The 27,083-nt window shown below is 37.6% G+C and overlaps 2 protein-coding genes and 2 pseudogenes across 2 annotated transcripts; all 4 read left to right on the forward strand.

Annotated features, from left to right (window-relative positions):
• Positions 1-3,495: 3,495 nt before the first annotated feature.
• LOC125270242 (toll-like receptor 13) lies at positions 3,496-6,670 on the forward strand. The gene has a single exon (XM_048193616.1). The coding sequence runs from the start codon at positions 3,613-3,615 to the stop codon at positions 6,448-6,450; it is 2,838 nt and encodes a 945-aa protein (XP_048049573.1). The 5' UTR covers positions 3,496-3,612; the 3' UTR covers positions 6,451-6,670.
• Positions 6,671-11,849: 5,179 nt separating this feature from the next.
• On the forward strand, positions 11,850-15,706 carry LOC125270244 (annotated as a pseudogene).
• Positions 15,707-21,856: 6,150 nt separating this feature from the next.
• LOC125270245 lies at positions 21,857-23,181 on the forward strand (annotated as a pseudogene).
• Positions 23,182-23,335: 154 nt separating this feature from the next.
• Positions 23,336-26,658, forward strand: LOC125270243 (toll-like receptor 13). Its single transcript, XM_048193617.1, has one exon. The coding sequence runs from the start codon at positions 23,531-23,533 to the stop codon at positions 26,363-26,365; it is 2,835 nt and encodes a 944-aa protein (XP_048049574.1). The 5' UTR covers positions 23,336-23,530; the 3' UTR covers positions 26,366-26,658.
• The last annotated feature ends 425 nt before the right edge of the window (positions 26,659-27,083 follow it).

A 27,083-nucleotide genomic window follows, 5' to 3' on the forward strand; every position in this document is an offset into this window, starting at 1 on the left:
ATGTTGTTCAGACATCCTACAAACTATGAGTAACTTTGCAACTACATGTCAACTAACTCATTTAAAGTAGTAGTACTGTAGACTGTTAGTAAAGTGTTATGATAGAGTTAGTAGAATAAATTCTACTAGGTACCTAAGAGGTAAGACTTCAATCACTTAACTGTGGTTCCTGAGATGCCCTTGTCTTGAGGGTTGACAGGAGGATCTGGTGGTTCACTGTGTCAAAAGCAGCAGACAGATCCCCAGATTCCCATATTCCCATAACATTCTCAGAACGTCCTCACTGGTGTTGAGTAACATTCCCAGTATGTTCACAGATAGTCACGATGTGGAGTTCTTTTAAGGTTTGGGGGATGTTATTTGGTGGACCTTTAGGGAACCATACTTTATTTGGATTTATTCAGAACGTCCCTGCTGCCCTTGTGAAAAAATTGAATTGAAAATTAGAGCTAAATTGACTAATAAAAGTTGCTGTTTAAACAAAAACTATTTTTTCTTAAAGTTCTTTACAGGTAATTCCTGGATTAATATTATGAAACTTTTTCTTTAAATTGCAAATCTCTTGCAGTAAGTCATTAGCTGACAATAGCACATACATTAAATAATGTAACTACAACAGCAACTACACAGTTACTGTCTTTAAATAAAGCAACATGCAGCAGAACATCAGTGTTTCTGGATCATCACTGACTGAAGCACAGACTCTACTCTCCAGCACAATGGTAACCTCACAAAACTCAAATAACAGAAACAGCATTAAACACTAACAGATCTCTCTAGATCTCTGTATCTTCACTTATTACAAACCACTCTGACTTTGTTTCTTTCATACAAATCTTCTTAATGAGGTGTTGTTTTATCAAAATTTATAAATGTCACCATTACGGAGGTAAGCGCTTGCTTTAGTTGGGCTCCTGACCCTTGACAATTTGACTTTATTCTTTCTCTCTGATTGTTGTAACTGTGTTTTTCTAAAGCATTTGTTACAATAAAGAGTTGTGAAAAAATAAAAATCTGATCAAATGGGCTTGGTTTCATGATAATTGTAGATGATTTCATCATACATTGCTTTTATTCACTGATCTTTGAATGTTGTGTTTTCTTTTATGTAGTCATATGTTAATGCATAAGATCCTGTCCTTTGATATTTTGAAAGTTTTTATCCTTATGCATAAATTATTCAGACAGCATCATGTAGATTCACACAGACATCAAAGTTCTGCGTATGATCTTCAACAATGGTGACAAAATTTTCAGATAAACAGATTAACTCTGAACATCACAAAACAAGCTACTAAAGTCACAAAAAAGATTTTTTAGTGTCACCATTGTTGAGGATCATACGCTGAATCATGATGTGTGTGTGAGTCTAAAAGACACTGGTCAAAGCTCTATGTAATGTATTTAAAAATATATATATAAACTAATAAGAAGGGGTGGGGGATCCTTCAATTAATGCAAAACTAACATTTAAAGCACTCATAGTTTAGACTCAAGAGAAGATCAGTGAATCACCAGCACTAAACAAACAAATTCATCTGATCAGACTTTTTCCTGCATCTTTTGTTATAACAAACATGTTTTGAAAACACAATTAAAGCAGCCAGAGAAAATCTAATATTAAAATAGCAAAAGTCAAGAGCCAATCTAAAGCAAACGCTCACCTCTATAACAGTGACTTCAAACTTTATTAACCTCTTGCATGCCTGATCCACCCCTTACACACATCAAATGAAATGTCAGTCAGGCTTCTTCCATTCCATCGTCTCTGGGTCCAACAAAAGAACAAATACTGATTACTGTAACTGTAACATCCTTTTTACAAAATGGAAGCAGACAGAAACTCTATCTGTATGTAAGGCAATTTGATGAATGTGTTGTAACAGAGTACAGCACTCAAAAGTTACAGTAGAGTACAGTGAGGTACACCTACCTGTTTTCCTCCCTGAAGGTTCTTATGATCGAGGCGACGGTGAAGGAACTTAGGTTTGGCTGAACTCATTGCCCAGCCTCCCTCATGGTCACACCATGGACAAGGACATGGTCAACTAGTGGAACGAATTTCATCTGAGACTCCTTGTCTCCTTGCACCTCATCCTCATCCTCATCCTCATCCTCATCCTCATCCTCATCCTCATCCTTGTCCTTCTCTTCTTTCTCTTCCTTCACCTCTTCCTCCACTCCTTGCTGCTCTTGCTCATCCTCTTCCCCATCCTCCTCATCTCTGGTGTATTTAACCTTTTCTATCACGTCTCTCTGGATCCATTGTCCAAAACTGAATGAACTGACTCGGGCTCTTTTATCTCTCTATTGAAGATTCTGATTGGTGTGTGAGAACGTTCTGTTAATGTCCCAAATGTCCTCTTTGTAACGTTCTTTTTTGACGATAAAATTAGGAAAATGGAACGTCCCCCTAAAATCATATAAGAAACCTTAAACTGCAGCACTTTCATTAGCAAAAGAGGATATTTTAGGAACGTCCCGAATGTTCTGTAAATTTTCAGAATTTTCATCATCTTTTGAGAACTTTTAGGGAACGTTGCGCAAGGTCCTGAGAACGTTGTCTTCTACATGGGAGCCCAGTCTCATTAGAAAAACGTACCTGTGGGAATATTTTTGCACAAAAAGAAAATACGTAGTGCCCTGTACATTTCGGGCCTGGTTGAGACAGATCCAGCAAGATGAGTACTGAGGATTTGGAAGCTGCTCTTTTCAATCTCAGAGCTTCATTAACCAAGTGTGTGTGTGATAGCTGTTAAGATGTGCGTGTCAAACTATCCAATGATGGTGGCTGTATTATTTATGAAGAATGTGACAAAGTCGGTTGATGAAGGAGGAGGAGGAGAGTTAAGAAGAAAGGAGAAGGGGGTGGCACAGACTGGCTTGGATGAAAGGGAGCAGAAGTGGTCTAACCGGAATGTTAGAGAGGAGAGAAGAGTATCGGTTGAACTTTTAGTATCAAGTGATGAGAGCTGATCAGAGGGAGGAAGTGTGAATGAGAATTGTGAATTGCTCTGAAAATATTGCATCTGCCACAATGCACTTTCTCAGAAATAGAAAATTTCTCAGCTGAATAATAATAAGTTCAGACTGACTAAATGATCTTTCAGAACTTTAAACTTAAAGGGAAAATTCTTTTATAATTTAATCACCCTCATGTTGTTCTTGTTCCAGAAATATACGACTATCCGGTTACACTTTATTTCAATGGTCCATTTTAGACATTTTAATAACTATAAGTAACTTTTCACCTATGTGTCGACTAACTCTCATTAGAGTATTAGTAGATTTTAGACTGTTAGTAGGGTGTAAGGATAGAGTTAGTAGAATAAGCTGAAATGTAGTTGCAAAGTTACTTTCAACATGAGGTAAATGATGATTAAATTTTCTTTTTTTAGTGAACTATGCCTTTAAGCTCTCATACATGTGTTAAAAATACAGAGAAATAAGGCAACTGACTAAGAGTCACACTTTCATAGAATTCAGCAACAGAAAAGGGAAGTTTCTATCTTATTCAAATGTTCTGACATGGTTAATTACCTCCAGTGAAAGAGAGAGACGACGCCTAGACGAGCAGAATCATAAGCTGTAAAGATCATTGAGGAATTGAAGATGGTGCTTCTGTTCTCATTTCTAATACTATCTCTGAAGATATCATGTGTTTCTTCTTGGTCTGCTGGTAAATGTCTTTTCTACAGTGATATGGAAGAGTTTCCTGTTGCTGAAACCTGTGCTGGAAAAACAAACACTGCCTCCTGCCATTTTGTCACTGACATTAAAGAAGACCTGCGTGAACTTCCATCAAACTTACAGAACCTCTGCATTCAAATGGACCGAGACTGCAACAGTACCTTGGCTCCAGACTCATTCGCACGTTTTGTTTCTCTGGATTACCTTGAAATTCATGGATGTTTTTCAGAGATCCCTCCGGAAGCTTTTAATGGTTTGACAAATGTAACTTCATTAAGTTTAACTAGCTCGGGTTTAAAAGGCTGTTGTGAGGTAGCTCTTGATTTCAGTCGCCTTCCCTCACTTAACACATTGCATCTTTCATACTATAGATTATCATTATTGGCACCAAGTGTGTTTGAAATGATTCCTCACTTGCAGATATTACACTTAAATCAAGTGTGTTTGAAGGATATATCTGAGGTTCTGTGTCGACTGGCAAATATAAAATCACTGAAGGTGTTTAATCTAGCTGAAAACGCATTAAATAGACTTCAGTACCCAAACTGCTCAGTTTTCAATACTTCTGATGGTTACATATCTACTGTGTTAAACATTGAAGAGGTAATATTGGATATGGGACGATTAGAGCATGTAGATGAGGGAGCTTTGAAAGTTTTGGGAAATCTGTTTGAATTTGCCTTTCATTCTAAAGACTTCCTCAAAGATCTTTTGTTAATTGGAGTACATAAAATCAACAATTTGTATGTCACGGTGGATGTACTTAACATTGATTTTTTGTGTACAGCAGCAAAGTTATATTCGATTGAGTCTTTTTATGTTAATTTTAATTCTATTAACTTGCCACTGACTCCTACTAATATCTCAGATGGCTGTAAAGATGTTAAGAATTTTAACCTTGATTATATTTTACCTTTTGAGACTGTAAACCTCATAGATGTATACTGGTTGTTTCAGATTTTCAGGAACCTCACATCTATTTCCATAATTAGGTGTGTGCTTAGACCAAATGACTTTCAATCTCTTTGTGCTTCAGATCCACAGATAGTCAAACAACTTTCCGTTATGTTTCTAAAAAAAAATAAGATAGGTAAGATAGTTGCATACCAATTCATGTGTTTCACAGATCTTGAAACTCTAGATTTATCCACAGATCACATTTCTAACATAGAAGATTTTGCTTTCTTTGGATTGAACAATTTGAAAGAGCTATATCTCTGTAGCAACAAGTTATCTTACATTTATCAACACACATTCAGTGGTTTATATGGACTAATGGTCCTAGATCTCCAAAAAAATCCTATTATTCATATTGAATCTAATTCATTTGGACATCTTATTAACCTTATCACATTTCTGCTAGGAGATCTGAACTTCCCACCTGACATGTCACCAATCAAGCTGCATTTGTATAATATATTTGGCATAATTCCATATAATTTGAGTAACATTTTAATTAGTTCAGGCCTGAGACCAATGCAGCTTGTGATCGGGAGTAATACTACACTGGATCAGGCCCTAAACTTGCACATCAAAGGTCAATATGTGACTATTGAGGACTGCAACAGTTCACTCTTGACATCTGTAGTCACACTTCAGATAGATGCAGCATATGTGAGCTGTGGAAATGAATTCATTGGGAAATATGTCCGATCGGTCGTCAGTCTGGAATTTAACTCAATGTTCTCAGATGATATTGGAGACTTGTCTGTAATCAATCAGCTTGTTCATTTAAAAACCTTAAAACTGGCAAACATTGAATTGACTAAGCAGCCAAACGTGGCTGTAATGTTTCACAATCTGACCAAACTCCAGACGCTGATCCTGGCGAACTGCAGATTCTTCTTTCTGGATGGAAGTCTGACCAAAGATTTAAAGGCACTGACAGGTCTAGTGCTCATTCTAAAAGACAACGTCAATGTTCTTCAGAACTTGGTGGAACATCTCACTAGTTTGAAATACCTCTGTCTTCAGGGCTTGAGTCTATACTGCAGTTGTGATAATGCGTGGCTGCTCTCATGGGTGAAGGACAACAGGAAGGTGCAGGTTCACATGTTCAACCCCACCATGAAAGAACTGCAGTGTTTGAGTGACAATGGAATTGACCACCTCAACTTTATTGGTTATGCTAAAGAGAACTGCTCATTTGAAATTGAATTTGTGTTCTTTGCCTCCACCTCTGCACTTTTGTGTATTTTTATTATTGTGGTACTGTCATATAAGTTTGCAGGCCAATACATTGCGCCTCTCTATCACATCGCCAGTGGATGGTTCAGAGAGGCTTTGCGTGGGAACGGTAAACATCAGTACCGCTATGATGTTTTCGTGTCTTACAGCGCTAAAGATGAACACTGGGTCATGGAGGAACTTCTTCCGAACTTAGAGAGGCGCGGCCCTCCGTTTTTGCGTCTCTGTCTACATAGTCGTGACTTTCAACTGGGAGAAGACATTGTGGAAAACATCACAGACAGCATCTACGCAAGTCGCCAAACTCTTTGTCTCGTCAGTCGCAACTACCTCAGTAGCAACTGGTGCTCTTTGGAGTTGCAGTTGGCCACCTACAGGCTCCAGGTAGAACACAGGGACATTCTTATCCTGGTCTTCCTAGAAATGATTCCATCTCGCTGGCTATCCTCCCATCATAGACTGGCCCGGTTGGTAAAAACTAGAACCTATCTAGACTGGCCACAGGACCCAGAGATGCATGAGGCATTCTGGGACAGGTTATGGTGTAAAGTCAGCTCTAATAAAGCCAACTAGACTTTGTTTCTGTACATTGTAAAGTTGATTAACCCTTTCGCACATAAGTTTAAAATATTCTGGCTGACGCCCCAGCGTGAGTTTTTTTAAGGCGACCGTTATTTAGAACGTATGGCTTTATTGTTTCCATGGTGACGCGTCATCGCTTGTTACATGACACACCGCAGCGCTGTATGACTGATTATCTCCTTTTATTTAATTTTTCCTTTTTTATTTAAAATATTCACAAATTTGTTAATTATAGCATGAAATATATGATATTCCGATTGTCAAATATGTGCAAGTGGATGTGTTTAAACACCTTTATAACAATGGCGTGCAGTGGTGTTCTGAAATGAGGAGGCACATTTTTTTATGAATCAATGTAAATTAATGTGCATTACTCTTAAAGTTGACACATCTTCCTTGTTAAATGAACATAACTTTACAGTACATCAAAAAAAGAAAAAAAGAAACCAAATACAATCCTATTTTGTAATTTTACATTAACAATGTAATGTTCTATTTATCAAAACCAAGTCAATCTCATCAAGTTAGTGTTTTACGCATTTCTACATTCATTCCAAAATAATAACTAAAGGCAATAATAATTTAAACAATATATTTTATTTGTGTATTGCGGTTTTTCTTTTTAATTGTCAACCTAGGATATTTTGGATCATCAGTCATGCTCCGTAAACACCGTCTGTCACAGACACGAATTGTATTTTTAATTTCACCAAGCTGATTGCACTAAAACCCCTTAGTCATCATGTTTTCAGTCAAGTTTGATTTTGACGTGACATAAAGCGGTGATATCTAACTGTGATCTGTTTACTTACTTTTCAATTAGTTTTCCGATTGACGCCATCATTTGTCAGTCAAACCCATGCGCGGAAAGCGCACGTCAACGAGAGGCGGGATTTATCGCACAAACCAATCATATCCAATCATAACCAATTGCATCCAATGATAGCGCGATGGAGACATTGCCTCCTCTCACGTGACTTTCCCCCATTCATTCTCAATTACCCCCCACAAAACCCACTGCACGCCGGGTCTGATGATTTTATAGGAAAGGGAGGCATGATTCCATAGACTGTAAAGCATGACTCCTCTGTGTAACTTTACCTGCAGGTGTCGCTGTTGGGCAGTGTTCCTTAAGAAAAACGCGTGACTTGCGCTCTTTTTAATGTCATAATTTGTAATATTTGTGTTGTTTTATATGTAATATGGATTATTTTCTCATTTTATTTTCTCATCCTATTTTTTTGAGGAGGCACTGCCTCCCTTGCAGGCACGTGCACAGGTAGGGCTCAACCTGTGCAGATCACATGCCCTTTTTGTCCTTACACTCCGAAGTGCCCTTTTTTTGGAGGTGTTTTATTTTATTTATTCATTTTCTTCAATAAATCAATGCTATTGGTCACCCTTTAAGCATGTCTGACTGATTTACAAATATATTTAGCCTAATAAAAGGTATTAAAAAGAGCTTGTGACAAAATAGTTTTGGTTCCGCTCAAACTGTCAGTCAAACCTCTTAACTCCGCCCCCTGAGTGCCGCGAACTGAAGTTCCACAGCAGAGCAGCTGAACGTCTTGCAACGGTAAATAAATATCTTGTTGTTTGAATAATTAGGCTACAAGTCGTTGTCTTTACGAAAGAAACACTAGTATGTCTATAAAGTTTCATATTTTATGCATTTGAAGCCTGAGACCGGCGGCGGAGAGAGAGAGAGAGAGGGGGCTAGCATTTGCCATCTAAGTTAGTTATAGCCAATAGCATACAAATAGCCTTAAATAGCCTGTGCATACAGTAGTATTACATCTTTTATAAATTGAGATTTTGGCCAAACGTATTTTACAACAGGAAAAACTGAGCGCTCATAACCTATTGATGATGACGTAGTCTAATGTGATGATGTTTTTGCACATTGCACATTTCCACACATATAACTGCATTTGACTTTGACACAAAGCGAGTGATCCTCGTCAGCTAGGTAAAATATATTTCTAAGAAATTTCTTATTTGATTTATGATGGCTATCTGCTGATACACTTAATTCATTAACATTTAATCATATTATATATGGTCACACAGTATGGTTAATGTTTACGATGTTAAGTATTTGCTCGCTAGATATTTTTTTTTATCTTGTATACTACTCCCCGCTTGTCTTCACATGTATAAACATAGAAAAACATGGTTTTACTACAGTAATGTTGTAGTAACTAAAAAATATTACAGAATCATCAGGTTACTGTGCTTCTTTATATTTTATCATGCAGAATGTAGTCTGTGTATTAATGTGTGTTGAGAGGGACATCCCAGTGGATCACATTGAAGTCATAAACGTCTTCAAGCACATGGCTCACAGAAGATTGCTGTTGTAATTAGTTTTAAAGAAGCCCTGCAACCCTGTGTGTGTGTGTGTATATATATATATATATATATATATATATACACACACACACACACACACACACATACATACATACATACACACACATATATATATATATATATATATATATATATATATATATATATATATATATATATATATATATATAACTGTCATTAATAGTGAATAAATATAAAGCTTTTGATACTATTATTTTGTGTTATTTATTGGGGTTGGGGGGGGGTAAAAACCTTTTTTAGTTTCGGCACATGCCCCTCAAAAGGTCTGTGCACGGCCCTGCTCCCTTGCCTACTCGGAGGAAACGCCCCTGCTTTATAACGATCACGTTAGTTGAGCCATATGCTCGATGGGCGCCGCATGTTAGTTTGCGCTGCACAGAGAATCGGATCTGTTGGATTTACAACACGTGAATTCATCCACTTCTCCCGAAATACATGAAAGTAAGTGAGTCGGTGAACTAGGGAAGAATAGAGTAAGCTTTAAAGTTACTTTGACAGTATCTGATATGAATAAAACGTGTCGTCTAATTATAATGGAAAGGGTTGTTTCCGCTTCTATAGACATCATTGTGTATTTTACAAACTCTTAATAATTGTTTTGTTAGTACTCTTGTGTATTTAAATGTCTGAAACCAAAAATAAACATATTTGGTTGAAAACACTGCATATATGTAATATATGAAAAGCGCTGCGCGCTTCCGTCTCTGGTTTAGCGCCAGCCAAAGCGCGCACGCACATTTGAATTTGGCAGTTGATCACGTGATGCGCTGAACGTTCTAATCATACCGGTGTGATCGTACGCTCCAGGGACCAGCCAAGACTGATCACACCGGTGTGATCGTATGCGTCAAAAGGCCAGAACACACCAAGCCGACGCCGACGAACTAGTGGCAACGAAAGCAGACTGCGGCCAAGTAGCACGTCCGTTCCGCGCTGCGTGAGATGAAATACCTTTCCGTAACAGGAGGCGGCAGTATCTGAACAGCCAATCAGAATGATCAGATGGCCCGACGGACCGACGAGATCCAACGCCGATTCAACATTTCGAACAAATTTGATCAATTACCATTTATATAGAAAATTGTATATAGAAAAAACTTAAATTAAAATCTAAACAATTCAAAGATATCATCAATATCATTCTTTGGCATATTAGATTTCCGCAAGACAGTCTGTAGGTCTATTTTCACAAAATCCTTAAAAGTCTTCACAATTTCTGAAACCTGACACTCAAACAGCAGAACCACACACCAAATCTGCAAAACCATACACTAATTTTTTAGCCTTCGATTCAGTTTTCAATTTCATAAAACACTTTTTGCAAAACACAACACAATTCTTTATTTAACATACAAAAATCTAACAGGAAGTATCTTGATTTCCTTTTTCAAACACAACCATTCTTTCTGTCCAACTACACATGGTTGATGTGTTTCTTTTCTTTCGTACTTTGTAATACTGTATTCACAACCACAAATGCTTTCAGTAAAAAAAAAAAAAAAAAAAAAAATAGTTTGGTTTCAATCCTGCTTTCATGTTTATTGTGAATTTTTCAACATCTCTCTGCCTATTAAAAACTTTAAACTTAAAGGGATAATTCACCCAAAATCTAAACTGTTATCATTAACTCACCATGTTGTTCAGACATCCTACTAACTATGAGTAACTTTGCAACTACATGTCAACTAACTCTCATTTAGAGTAGTAGTACTGTGGACTGTTAGTAGAGTGGATAGAGTTAGTAGAATAAATTCTACTAGGTACCTGAGAGGTAAGACTTCAATCACTGGACTGCGGTTCCTGAGATGCCCTTGTCTTGAGGGTTGACAGGAGGATCTGGTGGTTAACTGTGTCAAAAGCAGCAGACAGATCAGCCCAGTCTCATTAGAAAAACATACCTGTGGGAACATTTTTGCAAAACAAAAATATGTAACGCTTCGGCCATGTTGAGACAGATCTAGCAAGATGTGTACTGAGGATTGGGAAGCTGCTCTTGTCAATCTCAGAGCTTCATTAACCAAGTGTGTGTGTGTTAGCTGTTAAGATGTGCGTGTCAAATTGTGGTGTGGAAAACTGGACACTGAAGGTGGCTCTTTTATTTATGAAAAATGTGGCAAAGTCGGTTGATGAAGGAGGAGGAGGAGAGTTAAGAAGAAAGGAGAAGGGGGTGGCATGGGCTGGCTTGGATGAAAGGGAGCAGAAGTTGTCTAAACACAGTGTTAGAGTGGAGAGAAGAGTATAAGTTGAACTTTCAGTATCTAGTGATGAGAGCTGATTAGAGGGAGGAAGTGTGAATGAGACCAAAGAGGATAGGCAAGAGGATGAGAGTGAGAGAAGGTTAAGCCGAAAGGTGATGTGGAGGTCTCCTCCCTCTTCTTTTTAAGCATTCCATTCCTTTAAATGACTTTCAACATTTAAACAAATCAAATGTTTTAGTTTGTCATTTCAAACCATATGTTTTACTTTTTAATATTATTGTGATATTTATATGCAGAAGAAAACATCATAAATAAATTAATGTCTAGATTTGTTGTTATATTTTGATCCTAGCAGACAATTTTACAAATGCACTTAACGTTGATTATATTGGGTGTGTATTATACCCCTGCATGAGGGTAATTGTGGTGAAATAGCAGTTAGTTGTTGTGAATTGATCTGAACATATTGCATCTGCCACAATGCACTTTCTCGGAAATAGCAGGAAATTTGATAAAATTTCTCAGCCGAATAATAATATGTTCAGACTGACTAAATGTTCTTTCAGAACTTTAAACTTAAAGGGAAAATACTTTTATCATTTAATCACCCTCATGTTGTTCTTGTTCAAGAAACATATGACTATCTGGTTACACTTTATTTCAATGGTCCACTTTAGACATTTTACTAACTATATGTAACTTTTCATCTACATGTCGACTAACTCTCATTAGAGTATTAGTAGATTTTAGATTTAATAGAGTGTAAGGATAGAGTTAAATGACGACTGAATTTTCTTTTTTTAGTGAACGATGCCTTTAAGCTCTCATACATGTGTTGAAACAACAGAGAAATAAGGCAACTGACTAAGAGTCACACTTTTATAGAATTCAGCCACAGAATAGGGAAGTTTATATCTTATTCAAATGTTCTGACATAGTTAATCACCTCCAGTAAAAAAGAGAGAGACGACGCTAGACGAGCAGAATCATAAGCTGTAAAGATCATTGAGGAATTGAATATGGTGCTTCTGTTCTCATTTCTAATACTATCTCTGAAGATATCATGTGTTTCTTCTTGGTCTGCTGGTAAATGTCTTTTCTACAGTGATGCGGAAGAGTTTCCTGTTGCTAAAAGCTGTACTGGAAAAATAAACACTGCTTCCTGCCATCATGTCACTGACATTAAGGAAGACCATGCGTGAACTTCCATCAAACTTACAGAACCTCTGCATTCAAATGGACCGAGACTGCCACGGTGCCTTAGCTCCAGACTCATTTGCACGTTTTGTTTCTCTGGATTACCTTGAAATTCAAGGATGTTTTTCAGAGATCCCTCCGGAAGCTTTTAATGGTTTGACAAATGTAACTTCATTGAGATTAACTTACTTTGCTTTAAAAGGCTGTTGTGAGGTAGCTCTTGATTTCAGTCGCCTTCCCTCACTTAACACATTGCTTCTTTCATACTACAGATTATTATTATTGGCACCAAATGTTTTTGAAACGATTCCTCACTTGCAAAAATTATTCTTAACCAATGCGTGTTTGAAGGATATATCTGAGGTTCTGTGTCGACTGGTTAATGTAAAATCACTGAAGGTGTTTTATCTATATGAACACACATTAAATAGACTTCAGTACCATACCCAAACTGCTCAGTTTTCAACACCTCTCATGGTTACATATCTACTGTGTTAAACATTGAAAAGTTAAGATTGGTTATGGGAAAATTAGAGCATGTAAATGAGGGAGCTTTGGAAGTTTTGGGAAATCTTTTTGAATTCACGTTTTATTCTAAAGCAGACTTCCTCAAAGATCTTTCTTTATTTGGAGTACATAAAATCAATACTTTGATTGTCACGGTGGATGTACTTAAAATTGATGACTTGTGTACAGCAGCAAAGTTATATTCGATTGAGTCTTTTCAAGTTCATTATGAGACTATTAACTTGCCACTGACTCCTACTAATATCTCAGATGGCTGTGAAGATGTTAAGACTATTAATCTTAAAAAAAAATTATTACCTTTAAACCTCTTAGATATATATTCGTTCTTTCAGATTTTCAGGAACCTCACTTTGGTTAACATAGCTAAGCATGAGCTCAGACCAAATGACTTTCAATCTCTTTGTGCTTCAGATCCACAGATAGTCAAACAGCTTTCCGATATGTTTCTAAGCTCAAATAAGATAGATGAGATAGTTTCATACCAATTTATGTGTTTCGCAGATCTTGAAATTCTAGATTTATCCTCAGATCACATTTCTAACATAGAAGATTTTGCTTTTGTTGGATTAAACAATTTGAAAGAGCTATATCTCTGTAGCAACAAGTTATCTTACATTTATCAACACACATTCAGTGGTGTATATTAGATCTAATGGTTCCAGATCTCCAAGAAAATCCTATTATTCATATCGAATCTAATTCATTTGGACATCTTATTAACCTTAGCACATTTCTATTGGGAGATCTGACCTTCCCACCTGACATGTCACCAATCAAGCCTTTATCCGATATATTTGGAATAATTCCATATAAATTGAGTAATATTTTAATTAGTCCAGGCCTGAGACCAATGCAGCTTGTGATCAGGAGTAATACTACACTGGATCAGGCCTTAAACTTGCACATCAAAGGTCAATATGTGACTGTTGAGGACTGCAACAGTTCACTCTTGACATCTGTAGTCACACTTCAGATAGATGCAGCATATGTGAGCTGTGGAAATGAATTCATTGGGAAATATGTCCGATCGGTTGTAAGTCTGGAATTTAACTCAATGTTCTCAGACAATATTGGAGACTTGTCTGTAATCAATCAGCTTGTTCATTTAAAAATCCTAAAACTGGCAAACATTGAATTGGCTAAGCAGCCAAACGTGGCCGTAATGTTTCACAATCTGACCAAACTCCAGACGCTGATCCTGGCGAACTGCAGATTCTTCTTTCTGGGTGGAAGTCTGACCAAAGATTTAAAGGCACTGACAGGTCTAGTGCTCATTCTAAAAGACAACGTCAATGTTCTTCAAAACTTGGTGGAACATCTCACTAGTTTGAAATATCTCAATCTTCAGGGCTTGAGTCTGTACTGCAGTTGTGATAATGCGTGGCTGCTCTCATTGGTGAAGGACAACAGGAAGGTGCAGGTTCACATGTTCAACCCCACCATGAAAGAACTGCAGTGTTTGAGTTACAATGGAATTGACCACCTCAACTTTATTGATTATGCTAAGGAGAACTGCTCATTTAAAATCGAATTTGTGTTCTTTGCCTCCACCTCTGCATTTTTCTGTATTTTTATTATTGTGGTACTGTCATATAAGTTTGCACCCCAATACATTGCGCCTTTCTATGACATTGCCAGCGGATGGTTCAGAGAGGCTTTGCGTGGGAACGGTAAACATTAGTACCGCTATGATGTTTTCGTGTCTTACAGTGCTAAAGATGAACACTGGGTCATGGAGGAACTTCTTCCAAACTTAGAGAGACGCGGCCCTCCATTTTTGCGTCTCTGTCTACATAGTCGGGACTTTCAGTTGGGAGAAGACATTGTGGAAAATATCACAGACAGCATCTACGTCGCCAGACTCTTTGTCTCGTCAGTCGCAACTACCTCAGTAGCAACTGGTGTTCTTTGGAGTTGCAGTTGGCCACCTACAGGCTCCAGGTAGAACACAGGGACATTCTTATCCTGGTCTTCCTAGAAATGATTCCGTCTCGCTGGCTATCCTCCCATCATAGACTGGCCCGGCTGGTAAAAACTAGAACCTATCTAGACTGGCCACAGGACCCAGAGATGCATGAGGCATTCTGGGACAGGTTATGGTGTAAACTCAGCTCTAATAAAGCCAACTAGACTTTGTTTCTGTACATTGTAAAGTTGATTAAACAATTGCAAAGTGAGCAAAATTCCACCGAAAGTTAAATCAATATGACAACTAATGGAAATTTTTTTTTTTTTTTTTTTTTTTACGTCAACTGGCAAAGGGATGAGAAAAGTTAACTTTAAATATATTTAGCCTACATGTAATGTCCATGTTGTATTTACTTTTTTATATGCTTAATAAACCTGGTGTAACATCAAATATGTTACTGTGCAAACATGACAAAATATGGCTGTAGCAAGAGTTAACTATTTCATCTTTAAAAAAATAGCACACTTTAAACATACATAAACTGATGTTTGGAGTAACTACTGAAATATCCTTTTCTGATAAAAATCAACCACAAACTATTTCTGAATATGTTCAGATATGAGCTGCTCTTTGGAGATATTTTGACACATGCATTTATACAAATTAGTTTCAGTTCATGTTTTAAGATGTGTTTTCTGGAACACTTTCCTCAGTGGGGTGGGCTTAAAAGAAACTTGTTCTGTACAATGTTTCTTTGTATTTCTCAACTGTAAGCATGTACAGGTTAAACTAATCTGATCACACATTACTACATGCACACAAACACAACTGTTGTATCCTTTTTTTTATTTTTGATTACATGAGTAAAAAACTGTGACAAATTTGAAAATTACCATTTATATATAGAAAATTTGTATTTAGACAAAAACTTAAATTAAAATCTAAACAATTCAAAGATATCATCAATATCATTCTTTGGCATATTAGATTTCCGTAAGATAGTCTGTAGGTCTATTTTTTCTCCCTTAGCTCTTTGTGCCGTATTGTTTTTTAACACTTCTTTTTTTGCAAATAGTTGTGGTCGGCTGCAGTTCCTCCCATGTTTCAATTACACAGTTTTTAACTGTTCTAGAGCACATCCTGGAAAATGCAGATCTGGTTCTGATAGTGCTGTTGCGTGCCATGAAGGCTCTGAGGTGCCATCGAGGTCAGGACTGTTTTGTTGGGAAAGTCTTTTGAAGCATCAATGCCTTGTGAACTTCTATCTTAAACTTCTTAAATCTCTTCTCCACCCTGAATTTACAGGGGGTTTTTTCAACTGCTCTCACACAAAATCCTTACAAGTCACACAATTTCTGAAACCTGACACTCAAACAGCAGAACCAGACGCCAAATCTGCAAAACTAAAAACTAATTTTTTTAGCCTTCGATTCAGTTTTCAATTTCATAAAACACTTTTTGCAAAACACATCACACAATTCTCTATTTAACATACAAAAATCTAACAGGAAGTATCTTGATTGCCTTTTTCAAACACAACCATTTTTTCTGTCTAACTACACATGGTTGATGTGTTTCTTTTCTTTCGTACTTTGTAATACTGTATTCATAACTACAAATGCTTACAGTAAAAAAAAAATAATAATAGTTTGATTTCAATCTTGCTTTCATGTTTATCATGAATTTTTCAACATCTCTCTGCATATTAAAAACTTTAAACTTAAAGGGATAATTCACCCAAAATGGAAACTTATTTACTCACCATGTTGTTCAGACATCCTACAAACTATGAGTAACTTTGCAACTAGTCAACTAACTCTCATTTAGAGTAGTAGTACTGTAGACTGTTAGTAGAGTGGATAGAGTTAGTAGAATAAATTTTACTAGGTACCTGAGAGGTAAGATTTCAGGTAAGATTGGGAAGCTGCTCGTCAATCTTAGAGCTTCAATAACCGAGTGTGTGTGTGTGTTAGCTGTTAAGATGTGTGTGTCAAATTGTGTGGAAAACTGGCCACTGAAGGTGGCTGTTTTATTTATGAAAAATGTGGCAAAGTCGGTTGATGAAGGAGGAGGACCTAAACACAGTGTTAGAGTGGAGAGAAGAGTATCAGTTGAACTTTCAGTATCTAGTGATGAGAGCCGATTAGAGGGAGGAAGTGAGAATGAGACCAAAGAGGATAGGCAAGAGGGTGAGAGTGAGTGTAGGTTACGCCGAAAGGTGACCTGTGGAGGTCTCCTCCCTCTTTTTAAGCATTTCATTGCTTTAAATATCTTTCAACATTTAAATAATTACTTAAAAGCTAAATCAATTTTTAGATTGTCATTTAAAACTATATGTTTTACTTTATATTATGGTGATATTTATATGCAGAAGAAAACACCACAAATAAATTATCCAGATTTGCTGTTAGATTTTGATCCGAGCAGACTTCAAGTTTTTAGTATTCTGTAAAATTTTACAAATGCACTTAGCGATGATTATATTAGGTGTGTATTATACCCCTGCATGAGGGCAATTGTGGTGAAATAGCAGTTAGTTGTGAATTGCTCTGAAAATATTGCATCTGCCACAATGCACTTGCACAATGCGTCTTAGAAATAGCAGGAAGTTTGATAAAATTTCAGCTGAATGAAGTTCAGACTGACTAAATGATCTTTCAGAACTCTTCAGAAACTTAAAGGGAAAAAACTTTTATCATTTACTCACCCTCATGTTCTTGTTCAAAAAAAAAAAAAAAAATCTGGTTACACTTTATTTCATTGGTCCACTTTAGACGTTTTACTAAGCATAAGTAATGACACATGTCGAGTTAGTTGACATGTAGTTGAAAAGTTAGAGTATTAGTAGATTGTAGACTGTTAGTAGAGTGGAAGGATAGAGTTAGAATAAGATGACATGTAGTTGCAACTGTGGCAGGGCGGTGAAGGGCAAGAATTGACACTAGTGTACATCTAGAACAAAAGAGCAGACTACGCCACCCTGTTTTTATGAACGGGGAAATTTATACCCAAAATAGGGCTCACAGGTTCGTTACCACTGAACACAAGAGACCTGGATATATATACAAAATGCTTTTATTTCACAATAATTATTAGTTAAAATGTAGAAAACTGTTGACCAAACAAAGAGAAAAGAAATTTTCAGGCTGAAGCTTACCAGTAGAGCGGCTAGCTGAACAGTGAGTATCCTAAGACACCCCACTCACCCTAATATGCTCCGCACAAACACTCACACTTATACCACACACACACACTCCAAGTGAGGGAGATGCAGTTGTCAAATGGCAAAAACACTGTGCGAGAAACACCACCACCACAGGGCCAAGACAGCTAGCTTCCCTCACTGGGGGCCTTCAGCTCCTGAGGGAAAAAAAAAAAGAAAAAAAAAAGCACAATTAATCCAACTCACATTCAATCCAACAACTTGCATTAGAATAAGTTCAAACCATGAAGGAGAACAACAATGGACAATTTACTGGCCACAAGGGTCAGACAGAGAGGTATAAATACTCAACTAGCTTTGTACCAAGGGCTCATGAACAGTTGGGTAAAGTTGGTTTTATATTCGCACATTCGGACATCCGTATTCAATAGCCTTGTTAACCACACTACATTGGACATTCACAAGTAAATATGTCATTGAAACAATACTTGCCTATTTTGATCGACTGTGAAAAATGTTGTAAATTGACAATCGTTGGTTGTCAATATCATGTCGCTGCTTAAAATTCGCAAACATTAATTTATTGCACATTTATTGGAAAGCCTGAATTTAGCATAAGTCCGAATGTGCGAATATAAAACCAACTTTACCGAAGTCTCATGAACCTAGACATACCATGGAGCAGCAAGAGGTTAAAGAAATAAACAGAACCAAAAAGGAGAAATAGAGCAAACAATACAAGTAAAAAAAACAGCAAATAATCAGGCTTCAAATTAAATCACATGAAACAAAAAAAAAAAAAAACAATTTAATAAAGAACCAACTTAAAACTGGAAGGGCTTTCAGTAAATACTCAAATCAAACGTTAAACAAAACAAAAACAGAAAAAACACAATCTTCCCAGGTACAAGATAGTAGATATTTTTCCATGCCGTCCATAGGAAGAGCGCAGATCAAGGGAAACGAAAGAAAAATAAACAAAACGAACACGCTGCTGGTGGCAATAACCAGTGGGGCTAAACGTGCACCGTTAACGGCACATCTCACTTTAGGTGATGGCTCACCCTTCACCTAGACCACCAGCATGAGCGTAGAGCAACAAAACAAACAAAATCAGAAAGTAATGAATCAAATACAAATTGTCACACAGTCGTAAAAAATAGCAGCAGAACAAACAGTGCAGTCTTAACGTTGTCTAAAGGCAGGAACACACCAAGCCGATGGCGACGAAAGCAGACTGCAGGGTTAGCTCACGTCGGCAGCGTCTGTCCAAAGTTGACCTGACACACCAAACCGACGGCCAAGTAGCACGTCCGTTCTGCGCCTGCGTAAGAAGAAATGCCTTTCCGAACCAGCAGGTGGCAGTAACTGAACAGCCGATCAGAATGATCAGATGGCCCAACGGACCGAGGAGCTCCGACGCCGATTCCGCATGTCGAATCGGCTGAAAAAAAAAGCAGACGAGGACCAACTTCAGCCGACGTGCGGAACACACTGAGAAAACTTAGTCGGCTGACGAACAAAAACTGTCCGACGGCCGACCGTCGGTTTGGTGTGTTCCTGCCTTAAGGAGCATTTGCCCTGCAGTCCACAGTAACGAAGTGCTCACGAGCAATTGACCGTTCGCCGGGAGTTTGTTTCACAAGCGATCTAACCAATCAGAACGCCGAATCCGCCATTTTGTCCGACAAAGCAGTCAGGAGTTAGAAGATTAACCTCGGTGGACTTAAACTTGAAAAATGGTGTATATTGACATCTTTCCGTGTTTGAAACAACATTCATTCTCATGTTCATTCATGTTTATTTGATGCTATAAATGGACTAGTAGGAAGAGATGATCGGTTTACGAGCCTCTTGAGCTGAGGCACTACAGCAATCTGTCACAACACATTAAAGAGTCACAAAACGGTTTTTATTGTTTTAATTTTTTAAACTACACAGTTTGAAAGCTGGGACTTTGTTTAATATAAGTAACCTGCTTTGTCTTGTCTGTCGACGTGTTGTCAGTATCCTCTTTGCGCTGCAATGTATTTTTCACTGCGTGTGTAGTGACAGCACCTCGGCTTGTCGGACAAAGCAACAGTAACTAAGGGGGGTGGGTCTTTGCGAAGGGTCAATTGCCCCACTAAAATAGACAAAAGTTAATAAAAATCAAAGACACCAACCCAATAATGCTCAAGGAACTAGATATACATACCCAGAAGCAGGGGCGTCGGACTGGGGGGGTAAAGGGTACCGAATACCCAGGGCCCGAGGCAGGGGGGGGGCCCTTAGAAGTCAGTTTTCTATACATACATATACATGCACTAACATTTGTATAGCATTTATGTACAAATAAAAAAGTTACTGTGCAAAACTAAACTTGTAGTTAGGCACTGGTTTGGTATAAAAAAAGTCATTTTCATGCTGTGCAGGGCCCCACCACCCCTCTCGAATCAATGTAAATGGTACGACCCGCAGGTCAGGCGCTTCTGCGGTGATGAATCGGTTAATGAGACAGGAGCTGGAGTTAGCCGTGATATGAACTAGGAAGACAGGGGAAGAGTCATGTCTTTCCTTAAGAAAGGAAAATCAGGGGCTCAAAAACGAATGAGGGCAAGCAGTTGCTCACTCAGGTTTTTGAAAAGAAAGGTGAGCTCCAAATGCATCATCGAACATTGACATTGTTTTAACATAAATATCTACTCCAGGTAGAATAGCATACATTTATGTTCGTACTCTATTTGAATAATATACCAATACTTTATAGTATCACACCCTACATAGCGGGCAAACAATATTTCTGAGTAAATAACGGAGTGAGAAGCAGACGGAGGCGGAGCCTGCGCTGCTTGTCTCCTCTTCTGCTGCAGTTCTCCCCAGAGTCAGAAGTTTACATGAAAACACTGTATATTTCCCTCCATTATCAAAATCTAACACCCGCGAAAACACAGATCGTTAGCGCCTATTTTACCGCATTGTTATGCACATTAGCTTGTGCACGCTCTGACATTAAGTACAGGACTGTTCTCAGTTTAATGCACATCTTAATGATTGAAAATGACTTATTTTAAAACGTAATTCAAAGACTGAATGTCTAGTTTGGCGGTTAGTGTACCCTGTGATTCTATAGTCTGCATTTATTTTAAACAGACAAATAATCAGCAATTAACTTGTACTTAGCCTACACTTTAAAAAAGGTATTGTGACAATAAAGGATATTTTAGAAAGTTAGTAGTACTTTTGACAATAAAACAAAAATATATTAATCAGAGTGTGGCTTATTTTGTTTACATTTTAAGTGTTTTTATGATAAAAATGCAGTACCCCACCCACTGGTATCACTATGGTATTTGGTACAGGGGCCCAGCAAGATGGTTTGTACCCAGGGCCCAAAATTTGGTGCTACGCCCCTGCCCAGAAGTAGATCGCTAAACACACGGGTTCAGTTACTCACAGATTTATCCGTAATCGACGAACTGTAAATATGCGTGCGTTCCATCAGAGCACACACAAACTGCAATACGATTGAAGCATAAGTTACAGTGAGTCATTAATCATGTAAACATTAATCCATTGGAATTAACATACCTGGGGTGAAAGACAGCCTGTACCCAACAGCAACATTGCACCAATCCTGACCATAACCTGGCTATAACAAATATACAAACTTAAATAGTGCATAGACACTCGCACCAAACAGCTAGATACATACCTCCCGCAGAGCTGCGTGCACACACAACAATGATTGTACGATGCGCACCCAGGTGACATAAACTAGGCCTTAAATACACCCGGAACGGCAACCAATAGGCTGTCGCACCTGTCATTCAGGTGATAACCATGTTTAATAGGCCGGTAACTAGACTGCCCTACTACACAAAGTTACTTTCAACATGAGGTTAAATGATGACTGAATTTTCATTTTTTGTGAACTATGCCTTTAAGCTCTCATACATGGTGTTAAAACCACAGAGAAATAAGGCAACTGACTAAGATACAGCAAATAAGAATTCTACTTTCATAGAATTCAGCCACAGAAAAGGGAAGTTTATATCTTATTCAAATGTTCTGACATGGTTAATTACCTCCAGTGAAAGAGAGAGACGACGCCTAGACGAGCAGAATCATAAGCTGTAAAAATCATTGAGGAATTGAAGATGGTACTTCTGTTCTCATTTCTAATACTATCTCTGAAGATATCATGTGTTTCTTCTTGGCCTGCTGGTAAATGTCTTTTCTACAGTGATACAGAGTTTCCTGTTGCTAAAAGCTGTACTGGAAAAACAAACACTGCTTCCTGCCATCATGTCACTGACATTAAAGAAGACCTTCGTGAACTTCCATCAAACTTACAGAACCTCTGCATTCAAATGGACCGAGACTGCCACAGTGCCTTGGCTCCAGACTCATTCACACGTTTTGTTTCTCTGGATTACCTTGAAATTCATGGATGTTTTTCAGAGATCCCTCTGGAAGCTTTTAATGGTTTGACAAATGTAACTTCATTAAGATTAACTACCTTGGCTTTAAAAGACTGTTGTGAGGTAGCTTTTGATTTCAGTCACCTTCCCTCACTTAACACATTGCTTCTTTCATACTATAGATTATCATTATTGGCACCAAAAGTTTTTGAAATGATTCCTTACTTGCAAATAATATACTTAACCGAAGTGTGTTTGAAGGATATATCTGAGGTTCTGTGTCGACTGGCAAATGTAAAATCACTTAAGGTGTTTAATCTAGGTGAAAATGCATTAAATAGACTTTAGTACCCAAACTGCTCAGTTTTCAATACTTCTGGTGGTTACATATCTACTGTGTTTAACATTGAAGAGGTAATGGATATGGGAACATTAGAGCATGTAGCTTTGAAAGTTTTGGGAAATCTGTTTGAATTTTACTTTCATTCTAAAGCAGACTCCCTCAAATATCTTTCGTTAATTGGAGTACATAAAATCAATAAGTTGGGTGTCATGGTGGATGTACTTAACATTGATGACTTGTGTACAGCAGCAAAGTTATATTCAATTGAGTCTTTTTATGTTATTTTTAAGACTATTAACTTGCCACTGACCCCTACTAATATCTCAGATGGCTGTAAAGATGTTAAGAATTTTAGGTTTGAATATTTTTTAGCTTTTGAGACTGTAAACCTCATAGATGTATACTGGTTGTTTCAGATTTCCAGGAACCTCACATCTATTTCCATAATTAGGTGTGTGCTTAGACCAAATGACTTTCAATCTCTTTGTGCTTCAGATCCACAGATAGTCAAACAGCTTTCCGTTATGTTTCTAAGAAAAAATTTGGTCCGCTGGCGTGGAAGTTTTAATCAACATCTTCGGCGTTGATGAAGAAAATGAAGACAAACTTTGCGCTGTTAATTTGACTCTTTTGTGGTCGCTTCAGTTGTGCATGGCTTGAAGTGAAATGCAGGCCTACCAGCCCGGAGGTTAAATGATGACTGAATTTTCTTTTTTTTTTTTTTGAACTATGGCTTTAAGCCCTCATACATGTGTTAAAACCACAGAGAAATAAGGCAACTGACTAAGAGTCACACCTTCATAGAATTCAGCCACAGAAAAGGGAAGTTTATATCTTATTCAAATGGTCTGACATGTTAATTATCTCCAGTGAAAGAGAGAGACGAGGCACAGACGAGCAGATTCATAAGCTGTAAAGATCATTGAGGAATTGAAGATGGTGCTTCTGTTCTCATTTCTAATGCTATCTCTGAAGATATCATGTGTTTCTTCTTGGTCTGCTGGTAAATGTCTTTTCTACAGTGATGCGGAAGAGTTTCCTGTTGCTGAAACCTGTGCTGGAAAAACAAACACTGCCTCCTGCCATCATGTCACTGACATTAAAGAAGACCTGCGTGAACTTCCATCAAACTTACAGAACCTCTGCATTCAAATGGACCGAGACTGCCACGGTGCCTTGACTCCAGACTCATTCGCACGTTTTGTTTTTCTGGATTACCTTGAAATTAATGGATGTTTTTCAGAGATCCCTCCGGAAGCTTTTAATGGTTTGACAAATGTGACTTCATTAAGTTTAACTAGCTCGGGTTTAAAAGGCTGTTGTGAGGTAGCTCTTGATTTCAGTCACCTTCCATCACTTAACACATTGCATCTTTCATACTATAGATTATCATTATTGGCACCAAATGTTTTTGAAATGATTCCTCACTTGCAAAAATTATACTTGTTCGAAATGTGTTTGAAGGATATATCTGAGGTTCTGTGTCGACTGGCAAATGTAAAATCACTGAAGGTGTTTAATCTAAATGAACAGACATTAAATAGACTTCAGTACCCAAACTGCTCAGTTTTCAACACTTCTCATGGTTACATATCTACTGTGTTAAATATTGAAGAGGTAGAATTGTATCTGGGAATATTAGAGCATGTAGATGAGGGAGCTTTGGAAGTTTTGGGAAATCTGTTTGTGTTTTCCTTACAGTTGTCCTCTGATTTACTCAGAGTTCTTTCTTTAATTGGAGTACATAAAATCAATTATTTGATTGTCACGGTGGATGTACTTAAAATTGATGACTTGTGTACAGCAGCAAAGTTATATTCGATTGAGTCTTTTCAAGTTCGTTATGAGACTGTTAACTTGCCACTGACTCCTACTAATATCTCAGATGGCTGTGAAGATGTTAAGACAATTAATCTCAAAAAAATATTATTACCTGTGAACCTCTTAGATGTATATTCGTTCTTTCAGATTTTCAGGAACCTCACTTTGGTTAACATAGCTAATCATGAGCTCACACCAAATGACTTTCAATCTCTTTGTGTTTCAGATCCACAGATAGTCAAACAGCTTTTCTTTATGTTTCTAAGATCAAATAAGATAGATGAGATAGTTTCATACCAATTTATGTGTTTCACAGATCTTGAAACTCTAGATTTATCCTTAAATTACATTTCTAACTTAGAAGATTTTGCTTTCGTTGGATTGAACAATTTGAAAGAGCTATATCTCTGTAGCAACACGTTATCTTGTATTTATCAACACACATTCAGTGGTTTAAATGGACTAATGGTCCTAGATCTCCAAGAAAATCCTATTATTCATATCGAATCTAATTCATTTGGACATCTTATTAACCTTAGTACACTTCTGCTGGGAGATCTGAACTTCCCACCTGACATGTCACCAATCAAGCTGCATTTATCCAATATATTTGGCATAATTCCATATAATTTGAGTAATATTTTAATTAGTTCAGGCCTGAGACCAATGCAGCTTGTGATCGGGAGTAATACTACACTGGATCAGGCCCTAAACTTGCACATCAAAGGTCAATATGTGACTATTGAGGACTGCAACAGTTCACTCTTGACATCTGTAGTCACACTTCAGATAGATGCAGCATATGTGAGCTGTGGAAATGAATTCATTGGGAAATATGTCAGATCGATCATCAGTCTGGAATTTAACTCCGTGTTCTCAGATGATATTGGAGACTTGTCTGTAATCAATCAGCTTGTTCATTTAAAAACCCTAAAACTGGCAAACATTGAATTGACTAAGCAGCCAAACATGGCCATAATGTTTCATAATCTGACCAAACTCCAGACGCTGATCCTGGAGAACTGCAGATTCTTCTTTCTGGATGGAAGTCTGACCAAAGATTTAAAGGCACTGACAGGTCTAGTGCTCATTCTAAAAGACAACATCAATGTTCTTCAAAACTTGGTGGAACATCTCACTAGTTTGAAATATCTCAATCTTCAGGGCTTGAGTCTGTACTGCAGTTGTGATAATGCGTGGCTGCTCTCATTGGTGAAGGACAACAGGAAGGTGCAGGTTCACATGTCCAACCCCACCATGAAAGAACTGCAGTGTTTGAGTGACAATGGAATTGACCACCACAACTTTATTGGTTATGCTAAGGAGAACTGCTCATTTGAAATCGAATTTGTGTTCTTTGCCTCCACCTCTGCATTTTTCTGTATTTTTATTATTGTGGTACTGTCATATAAGTTTGCAGGCCAATACATTGCGCCTTTCTATCACATCACCAGTGGATGGTTCAAAGAGGCTTTGCATGGGAAAGGTAAACATCAGTACCGCTATGATGTTTTTGTGTCTTACAGCACTAAAGATGAACACTGGGTCATGGAGGAACTTCTTCCGAACTTAGAGAGGCGCGGCCCTCCGTTTTTGCGTCTCTGTCTGCACAGTCGGGACTTTCATTTGGGAGAAGACATTGTGGAAAACATCACAGACAGCATCTACGCAAGTCGCCAGACTCTTTGTCTCATCAGTCGCAACTACCTCAGTAGCAACTGGTGTTCTTTGGAGATGCAGCTGGCCACCTACAGGCTCCAGGTAGAACACAGGGACATTCTTATCCTGGTCTTCCTAGAAATGATTCCGTCTCGCTGGCTATCCTCCCATCATAGACTGGCCCGGCTGGTAAAAACTAGAACCTATCTAGACTGGCCACAGGACCCAGAGATGCATGAGGCATTCTGGGACAGGTTATGGTGTAAACTCAGCTCCAATAAAGCCAACTAGACTTTGTTTCTGTACATTTTAAAGTTGATTAAACAATTGCAAAATGAGCAAAATTCCACCGAAAGTTAAATCAATATGACAACTAATGGAAATTTTATTTTATTTTTATTTTTTTACGTCAACTGGCAAAGGGATGAGAAAAGTTAACTTTAAATATATTTAGCCTACATGTAATGTCCATGTTGTATTTAATTTTTCATATGCTTAATAAACCTGGTGTAACAACAAATATGATTCACTGTGCAAACATGACAAAATATGGCTGTAGCAAGAGTTAACTATTTCATCTTTAAAAAAATGAGCACACTTTAAACATACATAAACTGATGTTTGGAGTAACTACTGAAATATCCTTTTCTGATAAAAAATCAACCTCAGAATATTTCTGAATATGTTCAGATATGAGCTGCTCTTAGGAGATATTTTGACCCATGCGTTTGTACAAATTAGTTTCAGTTCATGTTTTAAGATAGGAACACTTTCCTCAGTGGGGTCGGCTTAAAAGAAACTTGTTCTGTACAATTTTTCTTTGTATTTCTCAACTGTAAGCATGTACAGGTTAAACTAATCTGATCACAAATTACTACATGCACACAAACACAACTTTTGTATCCTTTTTTTATTTTTGATTACATGATTAAAAAAACTGTTTGACAAATTTGATCAATTACCATTTATATATAGAAAATTTGTATTTAGAAAAAAACAAACAAATTAA

The sequence above is a fragment of the Megalobrama amblycephala genome, linkage group LG6 (genome assembly GCF_018812025.1).
Source record: "Megalobrama amblycephala isolate DHTTF-2021 linkage group LG6, ASM1881202v1, whole genome shotgun sequence".
NCBI lineage: Eukaryota > Metazoa > Chordata > Actinopteri > Cypriniformes > Xenocyprididae > Megalobrama > Megalobrama amblycephala.

Excerpts from the sequence above, each read along its gene's own strand:
- LOC125270243 (XM_048193617.1), top strand. The coding sequence starts at position 23,531 with ATGGTGCTTCTGTTCTCATTTCTAATGCTATCTCTGAAGATATCATGT.
- LOC125270242 (XM_048193616.1), top strand. The coding sequence starts at position 3,613 with ATGGTGCTTCTGTTCTCATTTCTAATACTATCTCTGAAGATATCATGT.